Source organism: Dreissena polymorpha, chromosome 3, assembly GCF_020536995.1.
Source record: "Dreissena polymorpha isolate Duluth1 chromosome 3, UMN_Dpol_1.0, whole genome shotgun sequence".
Lineage (NCBI taxonomy): Eukaryota > Metazoa > Mollusca > Bivalvia > Myida > Dreissenidae > Dreissena > Dreissena polymorpha.
The window spans coordinates 45733388-45758518 of record NC_068357.1 but is presented as its reverse complement, the minus strand read 5'-3'; the positions used below and the strand labels follow the sequence as shown (position 1 = coordinate 45758518).

General features: G+C 36.2%; 1 protein-coding gene across 1 annotated transcript in view; it reads left to right on the top strand.

Annotated features, from left to right (window-relative positions):
• Positions 1-3946: 3946 nt before the first annotated feature.
• LOC127873973 (actin-3-like) overlaps positions 3947-25131 on the top strand; it is a 37271-nt gene continuing 16086 nt past the window's right edge. The window contains exons 1-2 of the mRNA XM_052418077.1: positions 3947-4116; positions 6994-7738. Coding sequence (XP_052274037.1) covers positions 3994-4116; positions 6994-7738 — 868 coding nt within the window. The 5' untranslated portion in view covers positions 3947-3993. The remainder of the gene's footprint in view (positions 4117-6993; positions 7739-25131) is intronic.

Sequence of the window (25131 nt, the reverse complement as noted above, 5' to 3'; positions counted from 1 at the left end):
ACTGATACAAAATTAAGAAACTCCCAAAACATTATCAGGAGATAACACCTTATTATCAACAAAAAATCCCTTATTTAAGGCAAATGACCATTTGCCTAACAGAAAAATAAAAAACAACATTAAAATATAAAACACAAAATATGACTAAGCTGGCAATGATTTTTTTTGCTTTTATTATACCCCCAAAAACGAAGTTTAGGGGGGTATATAGGAGTGAGCTTGTCGGTTGGTCGGTCTGTCTGTCTGTCGGTCGGTCCGAATTTAGTGTCCGCTCTCTAATTCAAGTTGTTTTCATCCGATTTTCACCAAACTTGGTCAGATGTTGTATCAAGATGATGTCTAGGTCAAGTTCGAATATGGGTCATGCCGGGTCAAAAACTAGGTCATGGGGTCACTTAGTGCGTTTTAAACATTGAGCGTGGAGTCAACTCTCTAATTCAAGTAGTTTTCATCCGAGCTTCACCAAACTTGGTCAGAATTTGTATCTAGATGATATTATGGCCATGTTCAAACATGGGCCATGCCAGATAAAAAAAACTAGGTCATGGGAATATCGGTGGTAATTTTTTTAGCAAAAAATCACAGTCTGGGAACACTGTCTGACCTTGGAAAGGTCAATATAAAGCACTGGGAGGTTAAACAGATTTGAGAGATCCCAACCTTGGTCCAGCAATATACATGTACTAATTAGATATAAGAAAAGACACAAAACAAGACAACATTGAAAACTCAATGTTTTTAGAAGCTTGGGTCACCGCCTTGGAACTGTCAAAGGATCATGTATACGCACTGCCGGTTTAAACCAGTTTAAACCGGTTTACAGGGATACCTTACCTCAGACTTGGTCCACAATTGACCATCGTACAAACATGTGTAAATAAACATTGACTTCATAGCATTCCTGTTCAAACAAGCAAATTCGTTGAATTCATATCCACCGCCAATCTGCTTAAGGATACAAAAGTGTTTTATTTGACACTACAAAAGCATTTTTTAAGATACAAAGGACCATAACTCCGTAATAAACAGTTGTTGTACAATGCCATTTAGCGTGTATCATCCTCTTATCCATATATATACTCATACCAAGTTTCAAGGAAATCTGCCAAAGCACTTCCAAGATATGGCTCCGGACACAAAAGTGACGGACGGTTGGAAAGACAAACGGACCGAAAGATGGAAGGATGGACGGACGGACAATGCAAAACAATATCCCTCCGCCTATAGCGGGGGATAATTAAACAGAAATACGAGAGAATAATAATTTTATTGATTTAATTACACAATGGTTTCATGTTAAGCACCAGAACTGCAACTATTTGAGAAATGATGATTTGAAGTAAATACGAGTATGTACATAATTTAAGGCCAAGCCCAAGGCAGAATAGTCGTCCAATTGTAAGGTTGTCCAACTAGAGCTGTGTTTGGTTCATTCACTTCTCAGTTATTGACACTGTTTGAGTACTCTCCCGGCTACAGGTAGTTAGGGTGTAGGTTACGATACAGCTTTTTTTTAGCTCACCTGAGCACAATGTGCTCATGGTGAGCTTTTGTGATCGCCTTTTGTCTGTAGTGCGTCGTCCGTTGTGCGGCGTCAGCATTTGCCTTGTTAACACTCTAGAGGCCACATTTATTGTCCAATCTTCATGACACTTGGTCAGAAGATTGGTCTCAATAATATCTTGGATGAGTTCGAAAATGGTTACATTTGCTTAAAAAACATGGCTGCCAAGGGGCGGGGCATTTTTCCTTATATGGCTATATATGGCTATAGTAAAATCTTGTTTACACTCTAGAGGCCACATTTTATAAAGTCAGAAGTCTGAACTTGGTCAGAAGATTCAGCCCGATAATATCTTAGAAGAATTACAAAAATGATGCCGGTTGGTTGAAAAACATAGCTGCCAGGGGGCGGGGCATTTTTCCTTATATGGCTATAGTAAAACCTTGATAACACTCTAGAGGCCACATTTATTTTCTGATCTTCATTAAACTTGGTCAGAAGATTTGTCCCAATTATATCTTGTTATTTCAGGTGAGCGACGTTGGGCCTTTCAGGCACTCTTGTTTAAAAACATTGCATGTTCTGTGCATTTCCAAAAAGGAAAACCATTTTGTCATTTAATAAGACCCAGTTCATTCACTGCACAATTTATGAAGTTATGACTTCTTAAAGGGGGTCTTAAAGGGGCAACATAAAAACAGCACCCTCCTATTTTGCTCTTGATCTTTCTTTACCTCAGATGTGGAAGGACCTCATAAACTATTTTGAAAGTTTGCGTTTCCTTAAACCTCACTCTATTGTTCACCATTTAAAAATTCAAGAAAACATAATAAACTTAAAACAATGTTTGCCCACATGTTGGTCTCGCCCCGCAACAGTCCATATTCTTTCTCTCATACTGCTACCAATGTTCTGCCAAGAGTGCATTTATGTATAATCATTTGATAGTTAACTATCTTAACACAAAATTTAAAACTCGTAATTATCTTCATGCAGGTAGGACTGCCTAAGCATTGATCAAACAATAGTGGAGGTGCATTTTGCGGCATACCCGGGGACTCTCAATTACTCCCATGGCAGGGCAGAACTCCCCCCCCCCTGGCCCCCAGTCAATGTCGACTTGTTCTTTTCTGCAATGAAGACTTGTAAGTATTCCATATTGTGAAAACTGGTTCATGGGTTTGTTTATGGAGTTAAAATTATTGTTTGTGAAATTGTGAAGTAGCCTGCAATCAGCCTCTGTTTTATAAGGTGAAAAAGCCCTTAATCTATGAACACTTTCAACACTCCTAAATCAACTGACCATATTTGTATCTTTAAAATGACCTACTTTTGGACTTTAATTAAGAATTATCAAATTCAGTCCGCACAGGTTTATCAGGGACGACACTTTCCACTTAAATTGGATTTTTGCTAAAAAGAGACTTCATTTAAACGAAAAATGTCATAAAAGCGGTAAGTTTGGTCCCTGATTAGCCTGTGCGGACTGCACAGGCTAATCTTGGACAACACATTACGCACATGCATTAAGCCCAGTTTTCTCAGAACACGACACATATATACACATACTTCAAGAACAATCCCTAGGGGCTATACTGAGACTATATATCAATGTCTTGATATGTATAAATATGATTAACAATGAAGACAGAGAAATATAATAAAGTTTGATGCTTTACATTTCAAATACCGGTAAAAAAACAATTGTATGATTATGTTTTGAATATTATTTAATTGTACTATATCTATACAAGCAGATTGTTGCTACGTGTAGTTGGACACGTAGATTGTTATAACTACTACTTTACCTTAAGTATTGCTGCTCATGCGAGTCAACGTTCCTGCATTACAGGTTTAGGGACGTCTTGGGATCTAAGTGCAGAATTTGAAGCAAATGTGACTTCAACCCTCTAGATCGATGAGAGAAACAACACTGAACTTAAATTTCGGATATAACCCTGAACAATTGTCATCAATCACATGACATGCTGCTCACCACCAGAGGATTTAAGTACTGCAGAATGTCTGATTTTCCTTAAACAATATTTTTTAATCGTCATTTACGCTGAACTGATGGTATTTAAGCTAACAATATACAATAATACCAAGAACGAAATATGATACAGGACACAATTATACAGTGTATTTAGAGCGGAAAGCACGCTTATCTACATCTAGTATTATGTTTATCATAAACTGCAATTATTAAACTAGTTTACATGGGTAAACCTTTATGAACAATCACATGTATATTGGCACTCGCTTCTTAGACGTAATTCAGTGTCAAATGGTATGCCTATTGTTAAACAACACAGTACAAGTTCAGTATTGTATCACCGTCTCGATCAGTGAAACCTAATACATATGGCAGGTTATACAATACCATGTATATATAATAGTGAAACACCCCCTTGCGGTTTACATTCTGCGTTGGAACTTATACTTGGTAGGTCGTGTTTGCGTTATCTGAAAGATCAAAACGACACAAAATGGATGATGGTATAGCTTGTTGTGTCGTGGACAATGGTTCCGGTATGTGCAAGGCCGGATTCGCCGGCGACAACGCTCCCCGTTCCGTCTTCCCCTCCGCTGTCGGCAGACCCCATCATCAGGTAATTTGATTTAATGTGATCTTGTAAATGTGTTTTTATTAAATGAATATTATTATATAAAGCTTTATCTCTATCCACTGCCAGTCGCGACCTCAGGTCGTTTCAGGGGGTTTCCCTGTTCTGTTGCCTCGATTGAGATTTACTAGTGGAATTTTACTACGAAATGTGTACATTTCCATTCATAAATGCTTGTCACGTGATCTGCAACGTCATTTCATCTAAAAATATTAGCCAATAAGTGGTTATATGCTGAACAAAATCCAACACAAAGAGAAGGAAAGTCAACAGTCAAAATGGCGAACCGTCGAATGAACCTTGATGATGTTCTCAATCTATTGTGGACAGAAAGCGATAGTGAGGACGAATTGTTGGATAATATTGATGAAGATGATGTTTTAAAAGATGTTTAAAAAAAATTATTGAGTGCTAGTGTTGTTAATGAAATTATTCTGGAACAATCTGTGCGTGACAAGGATTTTTTAATTGACACAGAAAATGGCTGGTCGAATGTTGACACTCCACCTGTTGTGATGGAATTTGATAGCCATGTAGGTTTGAATGCCGAAGATATCCCCAATGATATAACACCTTTGAGTATGTTCAATGTGTTGTTTGATGAAAGCATGTGGCAAAATATGGCGACACAAACAAATAAATATGCACAGTCAAGAATTCAAAGTGCACACAGTCTCAAGCCACACAGCAGACTGACCAGGTGGGTGGATACAACTGTTGATGAAATGAAAGTGTTCATGTCGCTCGTGCTTCTCATGGGAATTGTTAGGAAACCATCATTAGAAGATTATTGGACCACACAAGAAAACATTGAAACACCATTCTTTAACAAAACCATGTCAAAAAACAGGTTTCTTCTTATACTGTCAAATTTCCATGTTGTTGACAATGATAGTGATGACAAATCTGACAGACTTTATAAAATCCGACCCTTCCTCCAAATGATCATAGACAATTTTCAGAAGTATGCGCCAGAGCGAGATTTGAGCTTTGATGAGGGTACATGTCCATTCAAAGGAAGGGTTCAATTCAGGGTATATAATCCACAGAAACCAAATAAATTTGGAATGAAACTTTTCGAACTATGTGAGGCATCATCTGGGTATTGTGTCGGTATTGACATCTACCACGGAAATACGGACTGTGCTACATATGGCGAAACATTGGAGGATAAAACTGAAGATGGTCATGCCACTTCCCACTACATTGACATAACGCAAACGTCCAAAATCGTTCTTGGAATGATGGCACGCACGGGAACACTGACCAAAGGGCACCATGTGTACATGGACAATTATTATACGTCTCCGGAATTGTATGATGTGCTGTCATCATATGATACTTATGCATGTGTAACAGTGCGCATTCACAGAAAGGAAGTGCCTAAGGCTTTCGGCTCAGTGAAGCTAAAGCAGGACGAAACCATCTTCAGGCGACGTGAAAATCTCCTCGCATTGAAGTACCATGACAAGCGAGACGTTCACATGTTGTCAACAATACATGAGGCCAAGTCGGTGATGACAAATAAAGTTAATCGCAAGACAAATGAGCCCATCATGAAGCCATCTGCAATTGTGGACTACATACAAAAAATGGGAGGCGTTGATCTTTCAGATCAAATTGTTCAATACCATTATGTGCTCCGCAAATGTGTCAAGTGGTGGAAAAAATTGTACTTTCACCTCTGCAATATGCTTGTGGTCAACGCTTACATACTGCACATGAAGTACAGCCAGCAGCAAAAGAAGCGTTCCCACATGGACTTCCGAAATACATTGGTAACGGAACTGATCGAGTCTGCCCCAAACGCTCTGAAACCACAACGGAAGGGACGGAAGTCTGAACACTTGGCCCGACTGACCGAACGCCATTGTATTGGGCACTGCAAGCCCAAGCCAGGTGCGAAGGAACAGAAGGTCACCAGAGACTGTATTGTTTGCAATGAAAGTTCAAAAAATAGGGAAGGGTTCAAGAGAAAACAAACGGCATATGAATGCATTCAGTGTGAGAAGCCAATGTGTAATCCGGAGTGTTTCATGCGCTACCATACACTCAAATACTACAAGCCTGAAAGCAATCAAGAAAGCGACAGCGAATAAATTTATTATAATATGTACATACGTGATACTTCAAACTATAAAATCAAATAATCAAAATCAGTCAAATCATTGTGCACAATTTTGTAGAAAATTTCAAAACCACACTGGACATCCATGTCAAAAATTCTTTACTGCTGTTTAATTTCAGCTTAGACTCTTCTCGAAAGATCTTATTCAGTGTGTTTCTAAAACATAGAAAATATTTGCAGAACATAATTATTTTCAAAAATAAACTTATTGATATATTGTTGTTCATAATAAAACATGATTTTGTAAACAAACATCTTATTTTAGTACATTTTTACTACTTTACTGGTCAAAATTATACAAATTATGCCATGTTCTTTGAGTCATGTTAATCTTTAATGATAAATTATGTAAACATACGTTTGTACTTTGTAAATAAATTATACCAATGTGAAGCTTATTTATTTATCTGCAACTTTGCTTCTTAGTGTTATTAGATAAAATCTAAGGTTAATGCACAAAACCTGTTAAATCAATGCCACTGATACTATCTTGTTTACAGATGCCATATGGTAAAAGTTTAGTGGCAGTGGAGAGGCTAATAAGCCATTAGGTTTATGGCAGGATAAGGGTTAAATATATATCCGGCAACCCGTCCGTCAACATATAAGGTTATATAGCGAAATATATAGTGACTGACCGCACGATCATCGAATATAACATTTATTCTGTCTCAATGTTAGCAATTTTAAAACAAATTGAACTTGGCTATTAATAAATGTCATTCTTTGATCAGGGTGTGATGCGGGGTATTTGTCAACACAACAGCTATGTGGGGGACGAGGCCCGGAGATTGAGAGGTTTCCTCACCGTCAAGTACCCCATCGAGCACGGCATTGTCACCAACTGGGACGATATGGAGGAGATCTGGCATCACATCTTCTACAATGAGCTCCGTGTGGCGCCGGAAGACCACCCAGTCCTGTTGACCGAGGCTCCACTCAATCCAAAGGCCAACAGAGAAAAGATGACCCGGATCATGTTCGAGACCTTCAACTGCCCAGCTATATACGTCGCTGTGCAGGCTGTGTTGTCCCTGTTCGCCCTCAATCGTAACACCGGTATTGTCATGGACTCTGGTGATGGTGTGTCCCACACTGTACCCATTTATGAAGGTCACGCCCTACCTCACGCCATTCTAAGGTTGGATCTTGCCGGGAGAGATCTAACAGATTACTTGATAAATGTCCTCAGCGAGCGTGGCTATTACTTCAATTCAACGGCCGAGCGTGAAATCGTCAACGATATCAAGGAGAAGCTCTGCTACGTCGCGCTCGACTTCGAACAGGAAATGCGAACAGCAGCATCATCCAGCTCACTCGAGAAGAGCTACGAACTTCCTGACGGTCAGGTAATCACAATTGGCGACGAGCGTTTCCGTTGTCCAGAGGCCATGTTCCAGCCATCGTTCTTAGGCATGGAATCAGCCGGTATCCACGAAACCACATACAACAGCATCATGAAGTGCGACGTCGACATCCGTAAGGTCCTCTACGCAAACATTTTTATTTCGGGAGGTTCCACGATGTTTCCTGGAATTGCCGACCGGATGCTGAAGGAAATCACCTCCCTGGCACCGCCCACCATAAAGACCAAGATCATCGCTCCACCAGAGCGTAAAAACTCCGTCTGGTTCGGTGGCTCCGTCCTGGCCTCCATGTCCACATTTCAGGAGATGTGGATCAGCAAGCAGGAGTACGACGAAGCCGGCCCATCCATAGTCCACCGGAAGTGCTTCTAAATGCCGTGAATACACTGTGCTTAAACCTGCACACCATTTATAAACAACATAGAACTTACGCACTACTTATTAAGTAAACACTTTGTTAAACATATACAATTTAAGTTTGTTTTGTATTGATGTTGTGTTGTTCTTTCTTACACGAACCACCTATTTCCATGGTAGCCTGTATGCATGTGTGTTATTGCTGTTTTCAACCGTACTCTTACGACGCGTTAGGACGCGACACATTGTTGTTTGTATTTATTGGTTGCCTTGCAGACTTTTATTGTTATCAAATAATACTTGTTTTATTTCTTATTCATACTTTTAAAAATTGTTTCAATGAGATGTCTTTGTTAATTATTGACGATTATTGCATAAACTCTATCTATAATTCCCTCTGGTGGGGTGCAGAAACTTGACAAAATGAGGGCTTGAACGGAAAAAAATCGTGCAATAACAAGGCGATTCACGTGCCGTTCAAGCCCTGTTATGTTTTTCATATCCATAATCTGGTCCACACGCAGTTACTTCCCTTCTCCAGCCTTCGACGACGGCGTTCGACGACTTTCCAAGCATAAATGGGGTACTGAATAAGCACCAGTTTCCTCATGCATGCAGGGATAATGGCAATGACTATTTCAATCCACTTTTCAACTTATACCATCTGCACTTTCTTGACAACAGCTTTATTGTATTGGCAACGTCAATGAAGTTAAGGTTATTTACTCAACACTTTCAAAAGACTATGCTGTAAATTTAAGTGATTATGTACCTTTAACGATCCTGCTGTAAATTCCAAAATAATTCCTCATTTCTTAATTTGCGCGGCTACATTTCAACTTTGCATTAATCCGCTGTTTAAACACATTTTAAATCGTAAACTGCCTATCCGAAGGTTAAGCCTCGTCATTTCGGATGATGACCGAGTGAGGCATATGTAAAACACAACCTTGAACTGTATTGAAATAATCGAATTATTTTGTCGATGTCGAATGAACAAAACATTGTTCTCAATGATATTTTAATTTATTTTGGTATGTGTGATTTGTTTATGCAATAATAGAGAAAATACACATTTTTTCGGACATGATCATCTGCGGGCGCTCGTAAAATCCGTTCCTGCCATGCCCTCGAAAACGTGTATTATCCCTATATTGATTGGTAATGTCGGCTCCGGTACTACTAAAAAGAACCCGGGTGCTCTTGAGTATACTACAAAGTACCCGGGGTACAAAACATATCCTAAAAACTACCCCGGGTACCTTTAAAGGTATTTTCCGTAGCCGGGGTATCTTTAAGTTGTACCTGAACACGCCAAGGAACACTTGAGCCATAGTGACTCGGTTGACGGAGCAATCTACTGATGTAGTTCTAGCACACCTTAACGGAAATATGTTCGTTATTCAATGAGTCCGAAGAGCGAGAAAATACTATTAAAATATTGTAGTCAACGTTTCATTACATACATACTAATTGCTATATTCGTATATCAGCCAAAAATATTGCCATTTTCTTCAATGCCTATTTCAACGGGCGAATGATTTCTGAAATGGTAGGCAAGTGTGTTAATTTCAAAATGCGTATAGTGAGACCAATTGTTCATTGTTTTTTTACACTGAGTAAAAAGAAAAAGAGACGTCTACATTTGAAAATATTGCACGCTGTTGAATGCACAAGTTGCCTTCACATAATTGTCTTCCCGCCATTAGGCCAATCGGCTGTTAAATTGATTGCTTGATGCAAAACTATTTTTACTCTGAAATAATGCATAGCATAACTTGAAGCTGGTAATGAACATTGAACATGAATATTATAAACCATCTATAAAACGGAATAAAGTGATATTATGCGCATCTAACAGTATATGCTATGTTTATAGGTGTCTATCGCAACCGTTGTTTATTTTTGGTGTTTTCACTTAATATTCACTTATATTTGTTAATGCCTCATCAACATACTAAAACAATATCCCGGAAAGAGTAAAATAATGCATTTAAATATTAACCGTATTTTCGTTTTGAAAACTGAAGACAGCAATGATTCGATGTACAATGTCAATCTTAATTTAGTTTTTGTGCAGATTCGTTCATACGACACACGAACACTTACACCGATCCTAATAAAAAGACAGTTCCGCTCGGCTTAGAGGACTGTACAGTCATGTAAAATATCGAATATAATATTTTTATTTTTTTAAACAACTGGTAGCAAAATTAGTTGCAGATAATTGGTCAGTAAGCACATTTTAACTAACTCTTTTGACCTGTTAATTCTTTTCAGCTCAATTCAACAGTGAAAAATGCCCATAATATCACTTTAATAGGTCTACGTAACTGAAGCGTAATAAATCGATCACATCGATCGATATTTCATAATCAATATACTGCAACGACATGATGTATGGTATAGCTCGACCAAGCGTAATATTCACTTCACGCGTTTCAAATTATACGGGCAAAAGCCCTCTAAGCGGGCATTGACCGTTCATACATATGGAAATTTAGACATAAAATTACATAAGAATACCACATAGGGATGCGTATCAAAAAAATTTGCAACTCGACATATGTTTTCGCGATGCTATTTATGACCATGAACAAATCAAAAACACTTTGACATATGTTAAATCACATGTAAATACATACCTCAGGAAAAATCATATCAATGACATCATAATTGTGTAGCGAATCGCACTAAATATTCTCGCATTATTTGTTTTTCTTCGCAACCGTTCCAGAATTAAGTCATCAATCAATTATCTCCCCAGATTACTCATCTTCAGTGGGTATAAGCCGCAGACTGATTCACTACATATAGTGACAGTCTTTACCAAACACAATTTACGTGAACATAACCCGTCTTAAATATATTGCCGAATCTCAGATTTCTTTCGAATTTATTTGCCTTGATCTTTTCGATATCTTTTTGTTATTATTATCCTGACAAATCACAAACGCTTGTTATTAAAAGGGGCCTTTTCACGTTTTGGTAAATTGTCAAAATTAAAAACAAATTATTTCAGATTTGCAAATTTTCTTTGTAGTTTTGATATTTGTGAGGAAACAGTAATACTGAACATTAACCATGCCCTTAAATATCCATTATATGCATCTTTTAACGATTTAAAAACCTGAAAATTATATGTTTCCTATGTATTTTTTAAACTTAATCAAAATAAACAAGCAAATTGTATCATTAACAATAATATCTGGACCATTGCTCCAACGGATAATCGCTCCTACGCTAATATTTACAAGGCGGACGTTCGTTCCTACATTATTTTGACAAGGCGGACGTTCGCTCTAACATTATCTTGACATCCCGGACAGTCGCTCCTGCATTATTTTGTCAAACCGGACAGTCGCTCCTGCATTATTTTTAACAAACCGGCCAGTCGCTCATACAAAATTTTGAAAACTCGGGAACTATCTCTAAAGGCAATGATTATACATTTTCGAACTCGTCCATTACTTTATGTAATCTAAACGATTTAGAAGACGAATACCGTATCACGTTACACTTAAATGTTTGTTTTATTTAGAAAAAAGATTTTAATACATATAATATTACAAATAAATTGCTTTAGTTTTATAGGGGCGGTCAACCAGATTCCGGTTTATCACGAAAAAAGAAAAGTTCTTAAATACCGTATTTTTTACAATTATTAGTTTATATTGTTTAAAATACATTACTTGAATAACGTTGTTAAGTTTTCCTTTTTTCAGTATATTCGGTTATTAAATTTTACTGAGTATGTCTACCAGTAAATTTGGGGAGTTCTGATGTTGTCTTTATATTTTGTTAAACTACGAGGATTGCTTATATAAAGTATAAAATACAACGCTAATTGCATGATCATGGATGGCCGAGTGGTCTAAAAGGAAGAATTTTTACTCTTTTTACTCCAGGAATCCAGGGATCAGTGGTTCGAGCCCTGAATCAGTGGTTCAGGGTTACTTTTTTTCTTCTTTTTTCCATTTTATTCTTGATTTTTTACTGGAGATTTTAAGATCCAATGTTTAAATTTATCAATATAAAGCATTTAATGACGGTATTTTAGAACTTATCTTTTTTCGCCAATCTGGTTGACTTCAAACTTTTAAGTAATACAATTACAAAAATGGACTTATCTGGAATATTGATTCGTTACTTTGACATACTGTTTTAACTTAATTATTGTATCAATAACTTCATAGCAAATATTTTAAAACTAAAGTAATTGAATCCGGGCCATCATAGTCCGATCCATGTAGGCAACATTATAAAACATTTGGGGTTAAAAATGTTTGCATATTTTCAAAATAAGCTTTTTATTTCCGTTTAATCTACTGAGTATCAAGTTAAAATATTTACAAACACACTTTAAATTGAAAAATATATGTGGACAAGTCCCTTTTTTATAGATGACATTACTTACTTTAACAGAGCTCGCAATTCCGGAACGTTGCTTTCGTAATCAGCAAACGCAAAACCTCTATTTTCGAGAACGTATTTCTGAAAGAATGGCTGCTTTCTGGCGTTGAAATGCACATTTTCGAAAGCCATTTCCAAGACGCTTAACGTCCGCAACACTACGAATCGTTTCCCTAGCAAGTTAAAGTGGAACGTACGTCCGTAACGTTTTCCGATTGACGTCAACGTCTTGTGTAAGACGTTAAACGGCATGAGTTGTAGGAATATTCCCAAGAACGGGTAACCTTTTGGCCCGGGTCTAGTAGGACCTCGGGCACGTCTTGATAAACACAAGACGAACGATATGGGGATAATCACGCTAAGAGGTCCGAGAATCACAAACGTAAGGTATGAAGTCAACATGTTAGATAACTTAAATAAATCTTTACTCAGAAGATTTCTTGTCATAATTTGAGGTCGATCTTAGGATCACTTATGAGAAATCTTTTTTAAATAATGAGCACATTTTTTAAAAATTCAACTTTTATAATAACACCAAAAGAAGTCAGTAGATTGTAGCTGCCAATATTCACAGTTCCTTTATTTATTAAAAATTACATTATTGCCTCCTTGCAACACCAACTTTCTGATGCAGTTTGTCGTATTTCAATTATGATTATACGCGCTGCAAACTGTTCACTTAAAGATACGTTTACAAAACAAAGACGGATTTTATGAACGGATTTTGCAACGTTTTATCGCGTAATTTCCAGTGGATTGTTTAAGCACGTAATTTTACGTCAGTTTCTCAGAATTTTTTTTTTTTGCTACCTGACCATTTAGATGAAATAAATAACATTTAGATTATTTACAACGTGGCATAAGTCTATTTTATGCCTTGATAACATTCGCTCTACAGATTTATTTCAGTAGAATATGGACGGTTAAACATCCATTGTCATATAAACATCATAGGCACTTTTGGAATAATATCGATATTCAAGAGCATTAACATCACACGTAATTACTCAACTTCGTAGAAGTAATATTAAATGCAATTATGACAACATCAACTACAGACGTACGGAAGTTTATATAAAATCAGACACACTCTCGCTCACGTGTATACAATCGTGAGACACCTTTCTTGAACTGAAATAAAGGTAGCATAAACCAGCTTGTTTGAATAGCAGATGATACACTGTTACAAAAACATCACGTATACAATGTTCGAACAAAATGTAATCGTGTTAAAATCGCGTTTAAATGTCTAATTGGTTCCACAAAGGCTCAATAAATTAAGAGATTAAGTTGTTAGAAATTTGTTTATTGTGCATTTTTATGCCCCCAGATCGAATGATCGGGGGTACATTGTTTTAAGCCTGTCGGTCTGTCTGTCATTGTATGTGTGTGTCTGTCTGTCCCAAAACGTTAACCTTGCTCATAAAATGAAAACTATTGGGTTTGTGTTCTTCAAACTTCACATGTTCATGCATCTCATTGAGATCTACACTTAAACATGGTTTGCGGTCACTAGGTCAAAGGTCAAAGTCACGGTGACCTTAACATTCAAAATATAACCTGATTTTTTTTAATGTCTGCCGTGCGGCTTCAAAGCGCAGTATCCTGTGCATATCGTATGAAATCTTACGGTTGCGAATGATTGACATTATTAAGCTTTTTAGTTAAAAGAGGCTCACTAAGTTACGAGGTTCGGAGTTTAGACAAGCGCAGTAGGGGTCATTGTGTTTCACAAACACAGCTCTTGTTTTTATTTTAAATAAATGGTTTCATCCTGTGCATATCGTATGAAATCTTACGGTTGCGAATGATTGGCATTATTAAGCTTTGTTGTTAAAAGAGGCTCACTAAGTTACGAGGTTCGGAGTTTAGACAATAGTTAAGATTTGTACATTTATTGTAAACAATAACATATTAAACACTCGACAAATTCAAAGACGTTCAGTTCGCCTGAAAGGGTATCTCATATATTTACGTGATACTCGGCGATTGGCGCATTTCGCCTTGACGTTTTGGCATCTCAAATATACGTGAAAATTATGACTAGGCGCAGTTAGCTAAAATGCACGCGCATCTTATATATACAATTTCCGTAGTACTTGTCACAGGAGCATGTTTCAGTTCGCCGGGACGTAAGGATATGTCATATATTCATGGTACTCAGGGCTTAGCGCACCTCATATACACGTGGTATACACTCGGGGCTTGGTGACATTCGCCGTAACGCAAAGGTTCGAGCCCTGCTGCGTGCTACTTTTTTCCCTATTTTTAATTTTATTTTTGATGTTTTGCTGGAACTTTTTAGATCCAATGTTTACATTTATCAATATAAAGCATTTAATGACAAACTTCAAAACATGCCAAAATCTGTGAAATGACCCCTTTAAAAGCATTGTACCTTTTAGTCGGCTGTTGTTCAGTGTAAAATTGAGAGTTAATTGTTACATTCGAAACCATAGAGTAATATAATTCGTCTTCGCCGGTATTTGTCCGGTAATCGCACACAGATGCTTTGGAAGTCACAGGGGTAGACGATCGAACAAGCAAGTGAAATAAGCTGATATATGTATGGCCTTTTCTAGTCACATAGTGCGTTTTAACAAACTAAGTTATCAGCCAGGTTGCCATTTCCAACCTTTCAATAATGTATGAAACTGACATTGATTTAAAACCTTTTTTCGCACCTGCAACAGTCTTTTAACTGTAATGTAAAATAATTAATAAAGAAATCTTCCGTGAAACAAAATCACTCATTGTTTTTATTTTAAGCAGAATATGCTAATTGAAACATATATTATTTTACGATGGAATATCAAAAAAAATTACCACCACAATCACTTCTTTAACCTGTTTTAAAAAAGCAACGATCAGATTTATTCAAGCGCTATATTGTCTGTTTCGATGTATGATCAAGTAATCTTTTAAAGATGTGTATACACAAGTTTCAGTCGCACGTTTGAATAATTTTTTTTAATGTTCTTTCTTTGCGGTATATATCACATTTTTAAATATCCATTTTGCAACTCAGATAACTGTTCTTTCCAAAGAGACTTGCTTAAATAACATTTTGGCATAAATAAACTTTTTGCCACAATTTCAAAAAGGAAAAAAACACATAATAAGCGAGCAAACATCCAAAACTGCCCGATAATGATGTACCTAGAAAAAAATAAACATGTGATACTCGCTAATATATCTGTTTATTTTCGTAAAAATGTGCGTCTTTAATTTATGAATTAAATACGCATGATGTACAAATTGGCGGGCAACTAAAAACATCATAGATTTTAAAGCTACGCCAGTTGGATCCATACCACACCAGTTCCAATTAAACATTAACAAAAAAGTTGAGTTTAATACTATCTGCATGTATCTGCTATTTTGATCTCTTTATATCCATTAAATCTACAGAGTAAAGGCATTTGATAACAAACATTAAACATGCAAAATAATGCGGAACAATCCCTTTACTATGGCGGTTTTAACTTACTTAAACAGAGCTCGCAATTCCGGGACGTAGCTTTTGTAATCAGCAAACGCAAAGCCGCTGTTGTTGAGGATATACTTCTGGAGGAACGGTTGCTTTCGGTCGTCGAAATGCACATTTTCGAATGCCGTGTGAACGATGCTTGCCGTTCGCAACACTACGACTCGCTTTCCAAGTTGTTTAAACTGGAACGTACGTCCATAACGTTTTCCGATTGACGTCAACGTCTTGTGTAAGACGTTAAACGGATTGAGTTGTAAGAATATCCCTAAGAATGGGTAACCTTTCGGACCGGGTCTCTTACGATCTCGAGCACGTCGAGATGAAACGAAGACGAAATATACAATTATAATCACACAAAGAAGTCCGAAGATCGCGAACGTAAGGTATGAAGTCAACATGCTGCACATTTAAAATAAATCTTTTACTAAAAAGATTTCTTATCATCATATAAGGTCGATCTGTTGTGAAATTTACTTTCGTTGGAGAAATCTTTCTTTAATAAGGAAAGAATTATTAAATAGTTTTTAATACCGATTTTACTCTATTACTTAAATAAGTCGGTAGATTGTAGGTGTATATATTCATAGCTGATATATTTATTTAAATGTAAATTATTTAATTTATCCAATACTATTTAACATCAACCCTACGAGCCGCGTTCTGACAAAACAGGGCTTAATGCATGTGCGTAAAGTGTCGTTCCAGATTAGCCTGTGCAGTCCGCACAGGCTAATCAGGGGTGGCACTTTCCGCTTTTATGGTATTTTTCGTTTAAAGTGATATTATGGTCATTTTTCATTGCTGAATTGAGATGAAAAGAGTTAACAGGTCAAAAGAGTTAATTAAAATGTGGTGACTGACCAATTATCTGCAACTCATCTTGCTACCAGTTGTTTATAAAAATATACTTTATATTCGATATTTTATATGACTCACCCAGTCCTCTAAGCCGAAATGATCCGTAAAACAAAATTGTGTCTTTGTGTCGTATGAACGAATCTGCACTAAAACTAAATTTAGGTTCACTTCGTACATGCATGATTAGTTGTCAAACGAAAGTACGGTTGATATTCAAATGCATTATTATTCTCTTTCCTGGATATTTTTTTAGTATGTTGATGCTGCATTAACACATATAAGTGTATATAAAGTGAAAGCACCAAAAAAAAAACAAACGGTTGCGATAGACACCTATTAACTTTTAGATGCCAATAATATCACTTTAAATGAAGTCTCTTTTTCACGAAATCCAAATTAGGCTGAAAGTGTAGTCCCTGATTAGCCTGTGCGGACTGCACAGGCTAATCTGGGATGACACTTTACGCACATGCATTAAGCCCAGTTTTCTCAGAACGCGACTCCTATAATCCAATAGCCCGTATTAACCATTTGATTATACGCTATGTAAATATTCTGTGCACTTAAAGCTTTCACTAAAAACGATTGCTAGTCAACACGAAGAGTCGGAAATAAAATTAAACGTAAGTATAGAGCACTTATAACATCTTTGTAAAATTAATAATTATATAAAATAATAAGACGCTAACAAATCCCAAAAATGTGAATTGCAGAAAAAATAGAAAGATAATAATTTGCGTCTATAAAGCAAGCAATTCTAAGCATCAGTGGTTTATTTCATGCGCTCTCAGCTTCAAATCGCCGATTGTCAGACGATTAACAACTTGAAATAATTTTCCCGATATAATAAACTTCTCTTGTTACTGACTAACGCGCTTTTCATAGCTGTAACAAAAATAGACGGATTTGATGAAACGATTTCGCAACGTTTTACGTTATTTCCACTGGATTGTTCATCTACGTAATTGTAAGTCAGTGTCTCATGAAATGATTATTTTTGTTTAACTGCACGTTTCAGATGGAATTAACAAAAATATACACAACCGGACGCAAGTAATTTTAATTAAATTCACATAAAAGATTGATTTAAATAGACTAACGACATGCTTAATTATATAGCCATTATGATCACTCATTGAATAAAAGCGATATTCCGAAACCTAAACGTAAAATATCAGCTAATTACTTGCTAAATTAATTTTAAAGGCGATTGTTTAAACATCAGCAACATAAGTACCCAAGTCTATTTAATGTCCCGCATAATTTAACTCATGCGTGTATAGTCGTAAGACCATTATGTTAAACTAATATAAATACAGTACATACCAGATGTCATACTTGAATAATAAATAATTGTACAAAACATCACTTATGCAATTTTGAACCATGAATGGTTTTATGATGTCGAAATTGCATTTGAATGCTTAATTGGTTACAAAAGTGCCCATTAGATTAAGCGATTACGATTTTAAAAGGGTGTATTAAAGCATTTTCGAATATATATGTATTCATCATGCTTATAAAGTGTGAAATCTAACTGTTGCGAAAGGGTTAAAATTACAGTTAAATGCCTTGTGTTGGTCTATAAGTGTTCAATAGATATTGGATTTAGACGAAGGAAACCAGTTCAGATCTGTAAATTATTGCAAATTATAACATATTTAAACCCTGAAAATTACAGGTATGTTAATCGTGCGCTGACGCATGGTCACCTTATAAACACGTGGTGCATAAAGCTTGGCGCTGGTACACGGGGCTTGGTTCAGTTCGACCTGACGAAAGTGCACCTCATATATACGTGGTACTCAGGGCTTGATGCAGTTCTAAATGACGTAATATCACCACATATATACGTGGTACTCAGGGCTTGATGCAGATCGAACTGACGTAATATCACCTCATATATACGTGGTACTCAGGGCTTGATGCAGATCGAACTGACGTAAGGGCATCACATATATACGTGGTACTCAGGGCTTGGCGCAGTTCGACCTCACGTAAGGGCACCTCATATATACGTGGTACTATCACAACAGTGCTCGTTTACAAACGCACATTTGTTCTGCATCTTTGTGCTCATCGTTTTGTAATATAAATTGTGTAATGTATTAAAAACTTTTCTTATCGCACGCTGTACCATTATTATGCAGTGCAGCAGCTCTAAAACGGGGCTTAAATACTATAAAGTTTCCTTATTTTAAATTGAAACAAGGAATACGAGACAAAGATTAAGATCACTGTCTCTTATTTTACAGCTATCCGATTTTCCTAAAAGTTATAAACATAAAGAATTACTTTAAACCTAGTCCATTTCATTTGTTTCGGATTTCCCAGAGACTTATTCGGAATCATATTTTTGGGGCGAACATTTTCGGATATTTAATATGCAGAACTTGTTTGTGTTATTAAAGCTGATTTATTCAATATGGACGGGTCACATTTCAATTGTACATTTCATTTAACAAGAAACACTTAAAAGATGCTAAGATGAAGACAATAAACATAATAATAATAATAATAGCTGCAAACATGATACGGGTTCATGCGTAGATATAACTGATATAATAACATTCGGTCTTATGTAACTCATTTATGCCTAGTGGACTCTCCCATCCTTGTAAATTGGATCAATTTATTTCCAAAATTAGGGATGTCTAGTATATTTATTTCTTTATTTATAATATTTCTTACAGAAATTCCTTTAAGCAAACAGCGCAGACCCTGATGAGACGCCGCATCACGCGGCGTCTCAACTGGGTCTGCGCTGTTTGCCAAGGCTTTTTCCTGGACGCTATGCATATGCTTCGCGTCGTATGACAAATCACGACCTGAAATCTCCACGCTAGATATACTTGGGGTGATACGCTGAATGGTACGCCAAAAGGTAACATTTAGTTCATTAAGTTCAATTATCAGGTTATAAAGAGGGGCGTTACCAACTTATCCCTTCACCGATTGAACGTTCGAGCTTGCGTCGAACTTTTGAGTATGCAATACCAAACATATATTCTGACGTATACATGCTATTAACACATGCACATCTCCATGAATTCTCATCGATTTCCAATTGCTTTTATTTAACTTGTGTCTTCTACGCAACAATAAGCGCACCTGTTTTCATATACACACTAAGAAACATGAACATGTTAATGCTCAATGATGCATAGCGGAGGTGGTTAGCGTGTGGCTATAATATTGATAAGTAAACACATCTTTTAGAATAAAAATATTCAAATTATAACGAAAAATCAACTTTTCTGAAAAAGAAATTCACTATCGATATTAGTACTTAAAAAAATATAATAATAGTTGTTTTTTGTGGCATACCATATTCCATTTAATTTTCTCGCAACGATATCTATTCAAACGACATTCGAACACTTACTAGGTAAATGAACATATCTTGAGTATATTGTCCCGAAAATAAAGAAGATTGATTTTGTATGTGTTAGCTTTGTTTTATCGAAATACTGTACGAAATGTTCGTTGATTATTAGGGTAAACGGTCTTTTAATCAGCGTTTTGTCACAATTTCAAAAACGAGCGAAAGGACCAGCATAAGTAAGTTAGTAAAACTTATGTTTTATATTCCATTACATTTTATGACAAACATAAATTATTTATCATCTAACCATTTAGAATAAAAACAAACACATTTGTTTAGGTGTCATGACAAGCAGGGTATTTTATTTCTTGAAACACACGCACGGAGTGGGTGTTTGTATCTGACAGGGCTTTCTATGTGTTCAATGAGCAACAGATATCGACCCCAATGGCACCGCTCAGTTGAAGAGTCTCGAGACGTCAGTAAACGTTGCGACATCCTTCTCATATATTTAAGAACTGAAACGATACTAAATCCATTCTGTAGAACACGTTGTTATACGTATCATTAAACATGCTCATGCGTTACATGTGAATAATTGAATGTTATTAATACCCATCAGACGTCAAGCCTAAACTCAAAATCATACAGTTGCACAATTTAACTACACAATTCAAAATCACAAGCCCAACCAAGGACGCCACGGCCCTAACAACCGCCCGTCCGCCGCCGATGCCCAAAACGCACCGAGGACGCCCCCTATGCCCATCCACAACGCCTATTTGCGAAAAGTATATAAAGTTAAGCATCAGTTTTGATAAAAGCAGCTGCGATAATTACAAGATTTATTCATTACCATCAATTAAGAGAAGTGCACATGACTTCACGTACACCCCAAACAATAATTGGTGGTAACGAACGATTCAGGTGTAACCGCGAGCGGGATACGCAACCCTACTGCTCATTTTTCATTTTTCTTTTAATGGCAGGGGGACGTATGAGGACCCATGGCTCAAGACCGGTGTGTAGGCGCCTTCATCACCTCCTGAAACCTCTAATTTTAGAGAAATCAACAAATAATCAGCTGTTACTATATCGTGAACGTTAAGTATTCTTTTTAGAAAACTTTGTAAATCCCATGGTAAAATTTTCGGAACCAATGCCCCTTTCTATCTCAAGTCAGTCATCTATCTGCTCTCATAAAACTCACTGAAACACATAAAACATAATATTAACATCAACACACAAACAGAGCATAAATAAATAAAACGATTTAAATCAAGTCTTCGCTCTACCCTGCTTGCCTGTCGAATGACTAAACCTACAAATCTGTGCACGAGGAAATCTTGATTTCCGCACCATTGGACATGTATCACCTTCAAAAACCTGTATAACCAGTTTATTCATTCACACAACGATAATAAATACATATATTAAATACATTACATTTAAAAAACTATAAAACATTTAAAAAATGAAAACGATGGAGTAGTCTTTAATATTTCTGTTATTTTCGTTTAAATCTATGTCTATTATTAATCAAGTTAATACGCATTATTAAAAACATTGCGGGTTATCCCATATGTTTGAGCTTCAGCAATTTAATCCGAACCACCACAGTTCACTTCCCGGAGAAACATCACAACATTGTTTGGGTTAAAAGTATCAACCTTTCGCTATATTGCCCTCCTTATTTCGGCTAACTGTTAAAAGTTAAGACATTTAATTACAAACGGTAAAGATGCAAAACATGAGAACACGTCACTTTAATATCACTTTAAAAAAATATTTGTTTTAAACATTATAGTTGGCATCTCTATTCTTGCAGTATTCTCGCGGTATTTCAATAACGACACCCTACTGTTTATTTGTCAGACTTCGTGACGCATTTTCCATTCGCTCTCAGAAAGAAGTTTTACGTGTGATCATGAGCAATAATCTGGTAAGTTGTCGTTGTTATCCATCAGAAACACATTTATTGACAAAATTTAAAGATATTCCGATCTAACTTTTTAGTCTTTTAGCTTTATTTTTTTACGTATTTACACCTCGTCTGCTCGCACTATACCGATATCCCGAAAGGTTACATATCACTATAATAAGTTTAGGCCTAAAACCCGATACCGTTGGATTTTCGTACCACAATCTTACGTAAAAAACCTTCCAGATTCCAAATCAACAAAAAACAAGACATTTATAAATTGTCTGCATTATTGATCAAATTTTAAGATATTTGTTTGTTTTCCGTTTTTAGAAGCTGTTCTGCCAAGGCAAGAGCTGGGCATCACACAAGCCATTCTATCCAGCAAAACTGACAGTTTGGGTTTACAGAAATCAACAAAGGAGGGATTCCTGAACTATCACAATTTCCAAGCTATACACACAGTTATTATCTGTGGTGATCTTTATTCAGGGCTCCCCCTGGCCCAAACATTTATGTAGCCAACATTTTAGCCAAATGGATTTTTGTGTAGCCAAATTTGAGAAACTGTATCTGGCGAACTGCAGCGGGAGCCCTGTTTATTGGTTCTGTTGGTTTACTTGGATGGAACATGTGTGAACTTTTATAGAACTTTGAAAAGTCTATATCTGTCTATCTATAATCAAAAAATCAGCTATGGTATAATAAGATCAGATGTGCAAACAATGTCAAAGGGTTGTTAAATTAACAATTTGAAGGCAATTATGCTGAAAATATATGAAAGTTCCCATGCAAATTTAGTCTGTATATCAACAAGTGTCTGCCAATAAATGTCAAACTAGTAATACAAAACTTACCACAAGTATGTAAAAGCACTAAGTACATGTTGTGATCATTTTTAGTAAGATAGTGTAATTCTAAACTGTAGCAAATAGCTTGTTTAGTAAATGCATAATGCAATTAATATGATTTCATTTCTATTGTGTTATTAATAAATTGGTTGTTACTTGTTAATCCATGATAAATGTTTTATGGCTAGTACAAAACCAGCATTGTTAATTTTGTAAAAGGTAATAAAATAACACCACTTTGTAATTTAATTTACGTAAATATTCTTGCACTGTAGGTTGATGACAGTGTTTTAGTATTACTTATTTTGTAACTATTATTTTATGTGCAAATAAATGATGTGAAGTGTTTTGTATCTCCACACAATACCACATACCTTTTTATATGTGTACTGTGTTATGTGTTATTTGAATGTTTAAATAAAAAAATATGGATGATATAACATGATGCATTCTTATATTTGCATTCAAATTGTAACTATAGAGCTAAGTGTATGCAGTTTAGAATGTGATTTCAGAATTGCTACAAAATGGCTAGTTTTTTAGTGGCGACACAATTTAAACTATTCAACAATAGTTTGCGAAAGAATATTAGAAACCTGCAAGATACCTGTATTTATTAAATATTTTAATTGCGAAACAAGTATGTTGTTATGCTGTTACACATAATTATACATTGATAATAAATAAGAAGACAATTAGCGGTGTTAACGTTTCCCAACAGTAGAAATCATTCTTCTGATGAAGTCAGTGGTATACAGACGAAAGCTCCAGGTATGGCTTTCAATACGTAGTGTGTGTTATTTGACAGTCTAAAACTTATTGGATTAAAAAAATCCTGTCAAATGTGTCAATCAAAATTGATTTGACACATCACATGATTTTGATTATGTTAAATCAGTGTACTGTATGCTAAATGCAACTGCTTTAGCAAGCTGTCAAGTTGAATTGAGACATTTGATGAAACAAACTGTTTCCTGGGTAGGATGGATTAGGGACCATACGGCCCAGATTCTCGGACCATACGGCCCAGATTTCCGGACCATACAGCCCAGATTTTCGAAGCATACGTATACCGGTAGGACCAGTACTTAGTGTCTATATGACGTACCATGACGTCGAAAGTCTACAAGATCTACTAGGTAGAACGAGAAATGTACTTCGACGTACAATTTTCACCGCCCCTTGAGTGTTAGCCAATCAGAAGACACCTTACATCTGTTGCTTTTAGAGATATTTGACATTGAACATTATTATTATTATTATTATTTATACCAAATTATGCGACTATCGACCGCTTACTCATAGAAAAAATAATGGCCTAGTATCACGAACGTTCTCAGGTTTTAAACTCAACTCAGCAGATGAGATTTGAGTTTCCACTCAGCTGAGAATTGAGTATGACGGGGATCTCACCAACGAACTCAAAGCTCATCTCAGATGAGACCGACTCAACTTTCCGACTCAATTCAAATATTTATTATTTCTTAAAGATGTAAGCGACGTTCTTCAAAAGGAGATTGATTTATAACATTTTTACGGGAATTAGTGTCAGTTTTCTTTTCGTCTACGATAGTGAATGCCTTGGTGAGATATTTTTTTCTGAAAGCGAAAGGCTCTTTCTTTCTGAAAAAATAATAAACCAATACGATGAGCTGTACGGTCAACTAAACGGGCTCAAACGGCAATACGATGCGAGCTGAAACATGGAAATCTATGCTGACAAATTTGCGAAGGTAATGAGCTAGTGTGTGTGCAAATTATTTTTTCAAGTAAATCATTTAATGTGTTTAACATGTGATATACATCTAGAGATAACAATGTACGGAAACTACAAAATAGCCTGTTCAATTTTGTAATGAGCTATATGACTGAACGAGTCAGAAGTAAATAGGAAATGTGTGGTTTGTAGCCTATGTTTCTTTGGCGTTACATTTTAGTCATGTTCTAGTGAATGCTGGGTTTTGTAATGACTTGTGTTGTACACATTTAAATATCAAGATCACTTAACTCATTTTTTTTTCATCATTTTGATAGGTAACTTACATACTTCACTTGTTTTATTTTAGCAACTGGAAGCTTCAAGGCGACAGAACTGTTCAAGAAATTATAAAAATGTTTGGGAATACAAAAACAAGAGGTATACTTTTCTATAGTGAATAGTGAGTGCGCACAATGAAACAGTTTTTAATTAAATTATTAGCTCGGTTGTTTTCTGAGAAAACCCGAGGTATTGTCATAGCCAGCTCTTCGTGTCTTCCGCCGTCCGGCGTCCACCGTGCTAAAACCTTAA